This window comes from Carassius carassius, chromosome 44 (genome assembly GCF_963082965.1).
Source record: "Carassius carassius chromosome 44, fCarCar2.1, whole genome shotgun sequence".
Taxonomy (NCBI): domain Eukaryota; kingdom Metazoa; phylum Chordata; class Actinopteri; order Cypriniformes; family Cyprinidae; genus Carassius; species Carassius carassius.
The window spans coordinates 6,473,737-6,486,420 of NC_081798.1; the positions used below are offsets into that span (position 1 = coordinate 6,473,737).

Consider the following 12,684-nt stretch of genomic DNA (forward strand, 5'->3'; position numbering starts at 1 on the left):
AACAATTGTGCTGCTTAATATTGTTGTAGAAATCATAATACATTTTTCCATTGTGGGGCTTGGGGCTTGTGGTGTACACTAGTCGAAAAAGCCTGTAAACCAAAAAGAATATTACATTGTGAGGTTGTTGAGAGAACTAAGTTATCATCACATCATTGATTTATCACCACTGTCACTAAGATGGCTGCCAAAAAGCATCTCCCATCGTGGGGTGCTATTTATATAAGCTATTCATCAGCTTTATCACGTGATGGGGAGATACAGCACGCAATGGGACAAGCGCGGGAAACGTGGTGACTGCCAAGCCACCGTCTTAACCTTCAGCATCACAAATAGCTGCAGAAGACCCCAGTGTCAAAGTGCAAATAAATACAGTTGTGTTGATAAGACAGGTCAGGATTTATGACAGCTGAGATATTGATTATGGGTACAACGCAATGGGCAAATGCACTTCACTTCTGCGCGAGTGTTGTTTGCGTGGATGATGTTATGATCGATCACGGTGTCTAATAAACATGCTCTTGGGCTATCAGAGTCCATTTAAATAGAATGTGTGGAGAAAGAAAGGGGAAAAAAAGGAAATCCATGAGGCCTTGTTTACTATTGGGGTGATTTACACTCTTTTTTTCATACTGCATATTAATATATATATATATATATATATATATATATATATATATATATATATATATATATATATATATATATATATATATATATATATATATATATATATATACACATTTTTCTTAACTATATCAAAACAATTGTATCACCTTGACATGTTTTTATTTATACCCCAATATATAGCAATGTATTTTATTTTTAAGATTTAAGATGTATAAACTTGTGTATTCAATGGTACGGAAAATGATATTACTTATTATTTGCTGATTACACCATGACATTTTCATTAAATTCATTAATGTAAAGTCATTAAATTACGGTAATCTTTTTGGAAGTATAGTAGAAATCATATGCTTTTAAACCAAATGAAACATACATAAATACAAAAAGGTAGATTTTGAAGATCTTGGCATATTTCAAAGTTCCATTTATCATTTAAAAAAAGTTAAGTGCATTGTCGGTTGACTGACAGGTCAGTAGCTGGTCTTTTACAGTTGTATTTGAACCCTATTTACACCCGTATTTAGTACTTACCATTTGTATGGGCTCGCCTGAGATGGATTTTAATACGAGGTCTAAACGGGGTGTAAGGGAATGTGATAGAGGAGGCAGAGCAGCCATATGGACTTTTTGTTCCTTAAAGCTGCTTTAATCTAATATGTAGTTAGAGCAATACAGTTGGGGTTTAGCCACACTTTAATAATTGCTATCCTACAACCAATTATCATCAAGGTGTTACAACATCTTCACTTTTAGCTGTGCAAAGCTCTCTCACGCTGCTTTCACACCCAGCGTTTGGCTTCCAGGAGCCTGTAGACTGTAGCATGTTGTTGTTGGCCCTGATGTAGGTGGTAATCATAGACATTGTGTATATGTGGTTTTAGGCATAAATTAGCAGTTCCATGATGTCAGTCTCTTATGGGATCTTTCTCCTTTTTTGCTGGTCACAGGTACGACCCGCCTCCCTCGTGACGGAGAGGTGCCAGGAGTAGATTACAATTTCTTGTCAGTGGACGAGTTTCTGAAGCTTGAACAGAGTGGGACACTGTTGGAGATCGGATCTTACGAAGGTAAACTGCAATCTATAGAGTTTAAACACACATGCTTTTTGATTGGCCATTATACTTTACAATGTTACTTTATTGCCAGAATAAATTTTTTAAAAAGTTTTTTATTAAACAGTGGTTTACTGAAGAAAAGGATATTTCTTTAAATACATTCAATTATAATAAAATTGTTCTTTAAAAAAATAAATCTCAGCATATGCTCTAAACTATAGGGAGCCCTTTTACATTACTATAAATTTACAATTAACAACAGAGCCCAAACTTACATTTTACATTTAATTACAAAATATTAAAACATGTAAACTGTACATAATGCAGTTTTTAAATTAACCTCTATAACATTTCTATTTGTTGTTGAAATATATTCATTTACACAGTGTCTGTCATAACTTGTTTCACAACAGATTTATTGAAACATAAATAGTTTTAGTTAAGACATCATTTTAGTTTTCTCTGGCAAATAATGAGCTTTGGACAATGATGACTTGCCTGAGGTAAATGAAATGGTACGTGACATGTAGTTTTTTCTTTCCATGGTTGAAACACTGATTGAGCGAATGCATGAGATGTTCAATCATGTTTATTTTACATTAAAACAATTAGTAAAGAGGAAGGGATGGTCGTGCTCGTGCTCCGCACTACAGTTTGAAATGACGCACTTACAGTGATGTCATGCCACATCAAAGAGCGTCAAAACTCCATTTAATGTTTGAATTTCCTGATAAAGTAGACATAATTTGAAAGACGGGGCTTTTTTAAAATAAAAGTAACAATATATAAAACTGGAAGCTTCCAATGAAGTTCCACTGTGGTTCGCGCAGTGGTTAAAATGCTGTATTTGATCGGTAAACAAATAATTATTTATTTTAACATGTTTAATCCAATATATCAATTTCACAAATTTACTTATTTAATAAGTGACCTGACCTAGAAATAGCTCATAACCTTAATAATTCTTACTTATATCAAATTGTAAAAAAAAAATTATTCTAAAACTTTCTTAGAATTAAAGGTTTTATTTGTTAAACTGTATTTCTTTGTTTATTTGCTTGTTTATTTATCATCTAATATATATATATATATATATATATATATATATATATATATATATATATATATATATATATATAATTATAATTGATTAAAAAATTCACATTAAAAAAACATGAAAAATAAGTGTTTAATTATTGAATTCCTAACAAATGACACTTTTGTCAATATTTAAAATCTTGACATCTTTATTTTTACTCCATCCTGCTGTTGTTTCGTCAAAATGAATCTCTTTATTAATATAAAGGTTTATCACTCGGCCCGACATGGCTGAACTCCAGATGTATTACTCTGATTGAAATGATGTGAAGTGCTTTTCTTTCAGGCAGACAGCTTTGTCCGTTGTATGCGCTCATTACCGCCTGATTGTCCGGCCAACACTGATACCATTATCTCCCTTGCACAAACTTCACGAAGACAAGCAGTCATTTTCATAATAGAGCATTTTCAAAACCCCACATCATCATGTCTTTTTTTTCCTTTAACCCTCCTGTTCTGAATGCTGGTAATATCCTCTTGTTGCCTAGGTAACTATTATGGAACACCCAAGCCACCAAGCCAGCCCCCTAGTGGGAAAGTGATTACTGGCGATGCTCTGCAAGACAGCCTTCCTGGTTCCCAGCAGTCGACCCCACGCCGAACCAAGTCCTACAATGAGATGCAAAATGCTGGAATAGTGCCTACAGAGACTGAGGATGATGATGAGGTTCCTGAAATGAACAGTAGCTTCACAGGTCAGCAGCGAGGCGATTTGTTTGCCTTTCCGTCTGGCACATGGGAGAAGGCATGAGTGATGCCTCTTTGTTGCTTTCCTTTTCCTTCACCATTACGATTCAGGGAGGAAGGGGGAAAGGGCGCCATCTGGCTGTGATAGGGGTTTTTGTTTGTGTTCGAAAACACCAAGATGGACTCTTCTTGTCTATATTTATTGATATGACAGTTATGCTCTACCAACCTTCAAACTCTGTATCAGAGTATTTGATGGGTTGCATTTTGTGATTAGATTGCCGTGTGATATAGCTGCTGGTCGTTGAGAGGTATTGACTTTGATCTTCTGTGATCTGATCAAAAGTGGACAGCACTAATTATAGGAGTCAACAGTTTCGTGATGCGATTCTGTTACTCAGATCATATTCACAGTGTGCACATTGTGAACTGGACAACAATGAAGCACCGCCCACTGACCTGTCAATCAATCGTTGCGCTAAAGGAATACATTTACCCCATCTGAGTAGGTACTCATCTAAGGTTTAATTAATGAAACTTCTCAACATATGTCACATTTGCTGTGCGATTAGAAATTAGGAGTATATTCGGAAGCAGTGCTTTTTTTTGTGCTTTATGGAGGAACACACTGGCACTATCGTTCAGTTTTTTTTAAAGAACTGTGTAATGCTTACTATTTATTTGATCAAAAATACATTCAAATCAGTAACAGTGTTAAATATGTTTAAAGTTAAATTCAAAAATAATTATTTTAATATATTTTAAAATATAATTTATTCCTGTGATGGCAAAGCTGAATTTTCAGCATCATTACTTCTAATAATATCATTCTAATATGCTGATTTGCTGCTCAAGAAACAAATTCTTATTATTATCAGTTGAAAACAGTTGCTGCTTAATAATTTGGTGGATGTGAAGCATTTTTATCCATGATTTTTGAAAGTACATATGCACAGCATTTATTTCAAATCAATGTTTTTACTGTCACTTTTGATCAGTTGAATGCACGCTTGCTGAATAAAAGTATGAATTTATATCTTACTGACCTTGAGTATTTAAACAATAGAGACGCATTTGAGACATGTCACTATTACTGGTTGTTAACCGTACACAACTTGTTTGAATCACCTAAAACGGTTGTAAATACCAGTAAATGCCTGCTCCTTATTACTAGGGATGGGTATCGTTAAGGTTTTAACGGTATTACTACTCTTACCGATACTGCTTAACGGTCCGGTACTTTAACGGTATTCTAACCATGACCTGCGCAAAAGACGCGATATGTGAACGGCCCCTTATGCGTGTGTGTGCGCCGCGCTCATTCTTGTTGTGTGTGTGTGTGTGACTGACAGACAGCCGCGGCGCGCATGAGAGATCTCGTAGATCTCACAGACAAATGTCTTAATAATATCGCAAATTAGAAATGTTTGGTAAGATAAAATGTGCACGATAACATTATTAAGCAAATCTCTTCGCCATCATCGCTCTTTATTATTAAGCGGGAGTTTTTATACTGTTATGTCTGTGCGTGCGCCGCGCTCGTTGTGGTGTGTGTGTGTGAGACTGACAGACAGCCTCTGCGGCGCGCATGAGAGATCTCGCAGATCTCACAGACAAACGTCTTAATATGATCGCACATTAGAAATGTTTGGTGAGATAAAATGTGCACGATAACATTATTAAGCAAAAATACATAGTACATTAATGTTTTCCCCTCCAGTACCGAAAGCAGAACCGATACCGTCAGATCTTACTGATACTATGGTCTTTCATAATTTAGCCCCGGGGCCATTTTAATACCGGGTTTCGGTACCCATCCCTACTTATTACACAAGCTCATTTCTGTAAGCATTTACATCAACAGTATATTTGACTGTATGATAATTTTTCTTTTATTGCGTTTTATTTTCAATATCCAAGTTAATTCTAGGGCCCTTGATTTAGAAAAGGCAATAAGCTGTCCTATTCATACATGTTCATGGCTTTCATTTGGCAGAGTGGGTTGATTTAAAGCCGCAAATTAAGTCAGGCGTGCCATGCAATGTAGTTGAGAGTCGATTTGTTTAGATTCCTCACCTCTCCAAGAAGGTTAAGTGTTAACTGTTTATACTCCTATTGATTTGAGGGGATGTTGGTGATTTCATTTTTTGGTGTGGGTGGAAAAGTGTCAGACAGCCAGGTGTCGGTATGCGTATTTGTGTACAGTAGAGTGTGAACAGTTTACAGGAAGTGGGCCTGGTGCCACTTTCCAAATCATTAGCTGTAGCAAAAGTACATTGCCACAGTCATTTAGGATGCAGTTCTGAACCAGAGCCTTGTTGAACTGAGAGGGTCTGTATTTGTGTTCTGATCTTATGTGTGCATGCAGGAGACTCGAGTGAACTGGAAGACCACCCCTCTGTGCGGCCCTTCCCCCGCGACTACGTTCAACCCTACGGGCTCAACAACACCTCGGCGTCAACCACGGAGAGCTCTCAGAACACACTCACACACCCCGGCTATCCCACGGAAGAGGACCCTCTGGGGCCTCTGCCCGAAAACTGGGAGATGGCCTACACTGAGAGCGGAGAGGTCTACTTTATAGAGTAAGAACCAACTGCTGCCTTTATCGTTTACAGTGACCACAACATATTTTTGGACTTTGTGAAAAATGCACAAATGTCTGCATAAATAATGTCAAATATCAAACCAAGTAGCAATGTGGGAAGTCGTGGCCTAGTGGTTTAAGAGCTTGACTCCTAACCCCCTAGGGTTTTGGGTTTGAGTCTCGGGCCTGCAACACCACGACCGACGTGTCTTTGAGCAAGGCACCGAACCCCCAACTGTTCCCTGGGCGCCGCGGCATAAATGGCTGCCCACTGCTCCGGATGTGTGTTCACAGTGTGTGTGTGTGTGCACTTTGGATGGGTTAAATGCAGAGCATGAATTCTAAATATGGGTCACCATACTTGGCTGAATGTCACGTCACTTTAATCACTTTAATTTTATTTTTATATTTCAAACATTTCCTACTGAAAATATAATTATATTTCATAATTAAGTAAATGTTTAATTTCAATTTGAAATAAATTAAGAGCAAAAATGAATAAGGAAAAGGCAAAATTAATGCATAAAAAGCTGTATTTTCTTTTTATTATAATATCTGTGATAATAATTGGTTATAATAATGTAATATTGTTATTATTTATCCAGTATTTGCTATTGTTATTTAAGTTATTTTTCATATTTAATATCATTAATATTTAAACTTTAATATATTTGTTAAATTGTTTATGATTGCTTGTTGGTGTTAAACATTATTATTGTTATTATTAATTTCTCAAATGGGTGTCATACAAAGTGATATTAGATTTAAGAAAAGTTCTACGATCATTTGTTTGAAGATGCAACTTGGTTTGATCTTTTGAATTTAAAGCAATGAAATGCATAGATTTTAAACTGTGCATTTTACACGATTGTCCAAAATTCCTTTAAAACTTCTGGGAAGCGCTATCGCTATTTTGAGATATTTCTATGCATAGACAGACAGCACTATAAATACCTGAGGTTACAGTAGTTTTGTGTTTCTTATTTTAAGCTTATATATTGCTACTGGCAGTTTTTCAGATATCAAGTCAGGAAGTGTCAAACTTTAGTATACATTTTCCTGCCTGCTGGGATGCAGAAAAAAGCCACAGGATGTTATTCTGCAGGCATCTTTTAGAACAATGCCTCACTGTCTGTGTTCTGCATCTATTCATAGCCACAACACAAAGACAACATCCTGGATAGATCCCCGATGCCTGGACAAACCTCAGAAACCCCTGGAAGAATGTGAAGATGATGGTATGGATACGTGGTTGAGTTTTTGTCCGGTTTGCTTGTGCTAATATCCGTTTCTTGGTGACATGCATTCATAATGCTTTTTTGCGAGTGTTTTTGTGGTGTTGTGCATACATATGCTTTTAGTGTTGCAAATCTAAAATTTGAAATAATGTTTGTCACAATAGCAAATACAGCTTTAGACCTTTAGGTAACCATTCGTGCTCAAGTCCGCACATCAGCCATTGTAATCTCACGATAGCCTGTAGATGGCGCTCTTGAGCTGTTATAGCTATAACAGCCAATCTCATACCGTGTGACAAAATGACTAAGGCAGCCGGTATAATGCTATAAGGAGGGTCTGGATTATATTGAATCTCCTCACACAAAAACAAATAGCTCCTTTGAACCTCCAGGTTTCCTGTGCAGTGGAACTTGGAGTGATTCCAAGAGCAGTTTTATGATTATGCAGAATAATCCTGTATTAACAGCCACAATCCGGATCATTTTGCTGTTAATAAATGCCACTAATTTTAAATTTTATGATTTGCGTAAACTTTTCCATTGTGTATATAATATGGTGGCATAATTATAAAGCCTTGAAGTTGTTATTTTGCTCTTTTTTATCAACTAACCCTCTCTGACACCCTTCCTCTCTTTTTCTCGCCCCACTTTGTGCACACCTGCTCCCCTTTTACTCTCTCTCGAGAAGAAGGGGTACATACAGAGGAATTGGACAATGAGCTAGGTAGGCCACTATTCCACAGGGAAACAAACCCGTAAAGACTAAACCTGCATGTTATTTTGGGGGGTAGATCGATGCGTCTGTGCTGCTTTGGGACCAGATGTTTTCTCTCAAATGCTTAACTTAATTATGAAAACCCACCCCACAATTGATCCCAGATCAGTGCAAAGGGTAACGTCTGCCCACAGTGCACCTGCACTGATGTGTTTCAGTCTAGTTGTTTGGTTTTCATTTTGGAACGACCGTGAAATCCATTTCATTACTTTCAAACAAGGTTCACTTGTGATGTCATTGGCACTGCATGGTATAAAATATTCATTGTTACTATTTCTACCGCTGAAGCATTTGCAGTTTAACTCAGGATTCTCGCAGCTGGGAGTGGTTCCGTTTTCATTATGCATGCAAATAGCTCTAGAGATCCGAAACTATTATGACGAGCTAACGGTGAGAGTCAAATCATTGAATAATTTGTTGCTTTAATCAGTTTTAGCATCGTCAAAGCACACTGTATCAACATGCAAAGCTCTCTCTCTGCTGTTCAATGTGCCTTTGTAATTGAAGGGCTGATTCATCATTAGTAATGGATTAGGTGATGCAGGCAGTGGCCTTGAGAAGCCCTGTGTTTGTGTCCGGGGCTGATTGGAAGAGCTCAGTCAAAAGCTATTGATTTGAGAAATCTGAGCCATTAAATAGATGCCATGACTGCGGGATGTGGGCAGTAGGTACGAGACTATCCGGTCACACGGTAGAGACTTGATCCTGTAGAGAGGGAAGATGGGATGCAAACAGATTAATGACCAATTTGTCAGTAGAGTCACAGTAATGATGTGGGGGATGGACAGGACGTACTGGCTAGCAGTTCCTTTTTGTAGACAGTTAACGCTCTCTTCTTAACCAGTATATATATATATATATATATATATATATATATATATACATACATACACACATATATATATATATATATATATATATATATATATATATATATATATATATATTCATTATATATATATATATATATATATATATTCATATATTCATATATATTCATTGACGTATATATATATATATATACATGTATGTATGTATATATATATATATATATACGTCAATGAATAATTTATAAATTGTATTATTTTGTTGGGTGAAATTTCATGATGCAAATTCTTTACATGAATAATTTTTTAAAAGAAACTACAAAAAAGGATAATATTAAGGTTCTATTTGTTGACATTAGTTAATGTGAACGGGTAGCAATGAATTTTTTTTTAAATTTCAACACTAATTCATTATTAAATATTAAATTGAATTCAAATTAAAGGGGTGGTTCGGGATTTTTGACATCGGACCTCATTTTTAAGTCAGCCTGGTTGTTATTCATCAGCGGAGACATTTTTTTTTTTAAATTATCCAGTCTTATATTTGGATAGATAGCCGATGCTAGGCTAGCGCGAGTCAATGGGTATATGTTAGCCAGCCATTAAAAACCGTTTTACCCGCTCCACAGTGCACCAAACGCAAATCAATTATAACACTAGACTATCGATGCAAATGTCCGTTGATTAGAATAATGTTAGAAATCAAACTTACCTTTCATCACATTGCATTAGTTATAATTTGTTCCCTGTAATCATAAGCCTTGTCGACAGCAGCAGCGGAGTGATATTGATTACCTAGGCAACCGAGTGAGCCGGTTAGCTGGATGTAATGACTGTAGTGCGCTTCTGTTCTGTGTTTACTTTTTGCCGCATTACTAACCGGAGCAAAGTAAAATTCCGCAGCGGCTGAGAAACTAGTTCCTTTAGGATCATTGAGATGAAAGGTAAGTTTCATTTCTAACATTATTCTCTTAACGGACATTTGCATCGATAGTCTAGTGTTATAATTGATTTGCGTTTGGTGCACTGTGGAGCGGGTAAAACGGTTTTTAATGGCTGGCTAACATATACCCATTGACTCGCGCTAGCCTAGCATCGGCTATCTATCCAAATATAAGGACTGGATAATTTTTTAAAAAAAAAATGTCTCCACTGATGAATAACAACCAGGCTGACCTAAAAATGAGGTCCGATGTCAAAAATCCCGAACCACCCCTTTAAGTGCAAAAACAATAATGTAAAATAATAATAGATTTTCCTTGACTTAAGATATTTTACTTTAATTATAAATTTTTTTGTTTGGCAGTCGTAGCTGCCAGTCATTTTACTGTTTATTATTATTATTATTATTATTTATTTTTTTACAGTTTAAAGCTGTTTTTTCAAAGATTTTTCCCTCTTTGAAATAAGATTTTAATTTTAATTAACTTTTAAACTGTTTTTGTTTGGCAGCCGCTGCTTCCAGTGATTTGACTTTTTTTTTTTACAAGATTTTTTTACAGTGTAATGTTAGTTAAATCATCAACTAGCATTAAGTAATGGGACCTAATTGTAATTTGTTAGCAAATGATTAAGTTGCAAAAATAATTGTTTATACAGGTTTCCCTAAAAATTCCCCCTTGCTGTTATTGGTCAAACAAACATATAATCCCGCCCTCAAACTCATGCCATTGGTTGATCCTGTGTTGCTATTTGATCTGTTGCTGACAGATCAATAGGTACATCATAATTCACATACTTTTCTAAGCACTGTACTAAGCCATTTTGTAGTATGTGATTGTGATACTGAGTTACTGCGGATTTCAAAAAGAAAAAGTGCACCTCAGATTTCCAGATAATTCCGACTCCAATGCATGATGATAAACACATAATACATAATGCATAATGTATACTGTATCATCTGGGATGCCACTAATGTTCTGAATGTTTTACAGAATTAAAGTGTTTACACATTTGGGTAAATGAACCTACATGGCTTAGTTATAATGATTTTTAGGTCTTTATTTTTTACCCCCAGCTAATTATTTTAACATCTAAAAAATTACACACTTAAACTTTCTCAAATACAACAATGATTTAGCGACAGCTTGTTTACACATTTGCGCAAATCCTACGGTGTAAATTTCACAAAAAAAACAACAACCATTGATTAATTGTTAAACTCATGAAAGATCAAAAAGGTGAAGATGCATTAAACAGAGGCCTTCTGAGAGAATCGTTGACGAGTAGATCGTCATTTGTAAGTAATTGTTGGTTGAGATTTATAGATTCATTAGAGCACTAAAGGAGTCGGATGTGTTTGCTATTGCTTCTCTGAAGAGATAATGAGTCCTTGCTTTCACAAAAAATTAGAAATGTGTGCTGCTTTCATTGGCCTATTAGAGACTGGCACTGGCAGGTTTTCTTTATGGGTGGTGTTGCAATGAATTTCCTGTGTGCTGCAGGCTTTATGCTAATACAACAGCTCTGTGTCCCAGGTGCTATGACATTTCAGGCATTGCCATTGTAAAGAAAGCAATATTTTCATATGCATGAAAGCACATTTCAATGTCAAACGCGGCTGAGCCTTTTCATGATTATTCTGTTATTCTAGGGAAGACATGTTGTGTATCGTTTTGCCTTAAGAGTGTCGCCATCAAAACTCTGAGTATCTTCTGTTGTTTTTGCACACTTGTCAACCTTGCCTGAAATATTTGGTGCGGTTCGTATTTTTGTTGGTTCCCAGTTCAAGAGATTTGTAAATGCCGGGGGAACTTCTGTTTATGTAAATATGTAAATATCACAAGGAGGATTTGTCAGAGAGCTGTGTCTTTGGAGACAAATGACAGACCTGTACACAAACTTTTTACTGTTATAGCATATTCTGTATCTCTAGTCTGATGTCTCACTTAATATGGAGGTCCTTGGATATTTCTTGAAGAGTTTGCATTACATTTGATTAAATCTGAGTCTTATTGATCAGTTATTGTTCTCTATATCACGGTTAACCTGTGTATATGTGTTTATCTTGTTATAATTCTTTAACGCTTCCGTGTGTAGAACACTGATTCAGCATCAAGCTGTGATTGCTAGTTCAAATGAGTCACTCAATGCTCTTTTATAGACTCAAAACCATCACTTTAACAGTAGGGGATGGTTTTATTCTCTTCTCCATTAAAGGAAAAAAAAGTGTTTTCTGGTTTTGTTTTCTTTCTTTGACATCATAGAAATAAGTGATTTAGAGAAGTGATATAACAATAACCATCACCTTAGAACATCTGGCAACCAATCAGAATCCAGTATCCAGAATCCTGAATGGCAATTTTTTTTTAAATGATGCTTTGCATTGTAATTATATAATCTGCTCGAAATGGTCATTATAATTTTTAAACGTCTAGCTTGTTCGTCTTAAACCTCTTGAATTTGAATTGGTTGAAAAATCAAGACATCATTTTACAAAAGACTTGATAAAAGCCTCATTAAATGAGTTCTAATGAGCTGAAAATGTCTTCTGTTTTGCTTCGTTTCCAGAGCTGCCCTCAGGCTGGGAGAAAATTGATGATCCAGTGTACGGGGTGTATTATGTTGAGTAAGTGACTCATCAATATTACCTTCAAATCATCTTTAATATATGACATCATCCTGTAGCATGAAAGAAGCAACCGCCATCTTTTTGATTGGGTCTGTTCTGTTTCGGCTGTGCGCACCCTTTGTTACTGTTACTATTTGAAATCTTGTTCTCTCTCTTTCCCTCTCCTCACGGGGACCCTTGGGTTTGTAGCACATAAATATGAATGCATTCATATGT

General features: G+C 36.0%; 1 protein-coding gene across 8 annotated transcripts in view; it reads left to right on the top strand.

Annotated features, from left to right (window-relative positions):
* Window positions 1-12,684, top strand: part of LOC132126336 (membrane-associated guanylate kinase, WW and PDZ domain-containing protein 1-like) — a 127,375-nt gene that overhangs the window by 81,806 nt on the left and 32,885 nt on the right. For 7 of the 8 annotated variants that reach the window (XM_059537542.1, XM_059537540.1, XM_059537536.1 and 4 more), the window contains exons 3-8: window positions 1,578-1,697; window positions 3,272-3,478; window positions 5,839-6,055; window positions 7,213-7,295; window positions 7,984-8,019; window positions 12,408-12,465. In XM_059537542.1, coding sequence (XP_059393525.1) covers window positions 1,578-1,697; window positions 3,272-3,478; window positions 5,839-6,055; window positions 7,213-7,295; window positions 7,984-8,019; window positions 12,408-12,465 — 721 coding nt within the window. The remainder of the gene's footprint in view (window positions 1-1,577; window positions 1,698-3,271; window positions 3,479-5,838; window positions 6,056-7,212; window positions 7,296-7,983; window positions 8,020-12,407; window positions 12,466-12,684) is intronic. The other variant, XM_059537539.1, reaches the window with a different exon arrangement.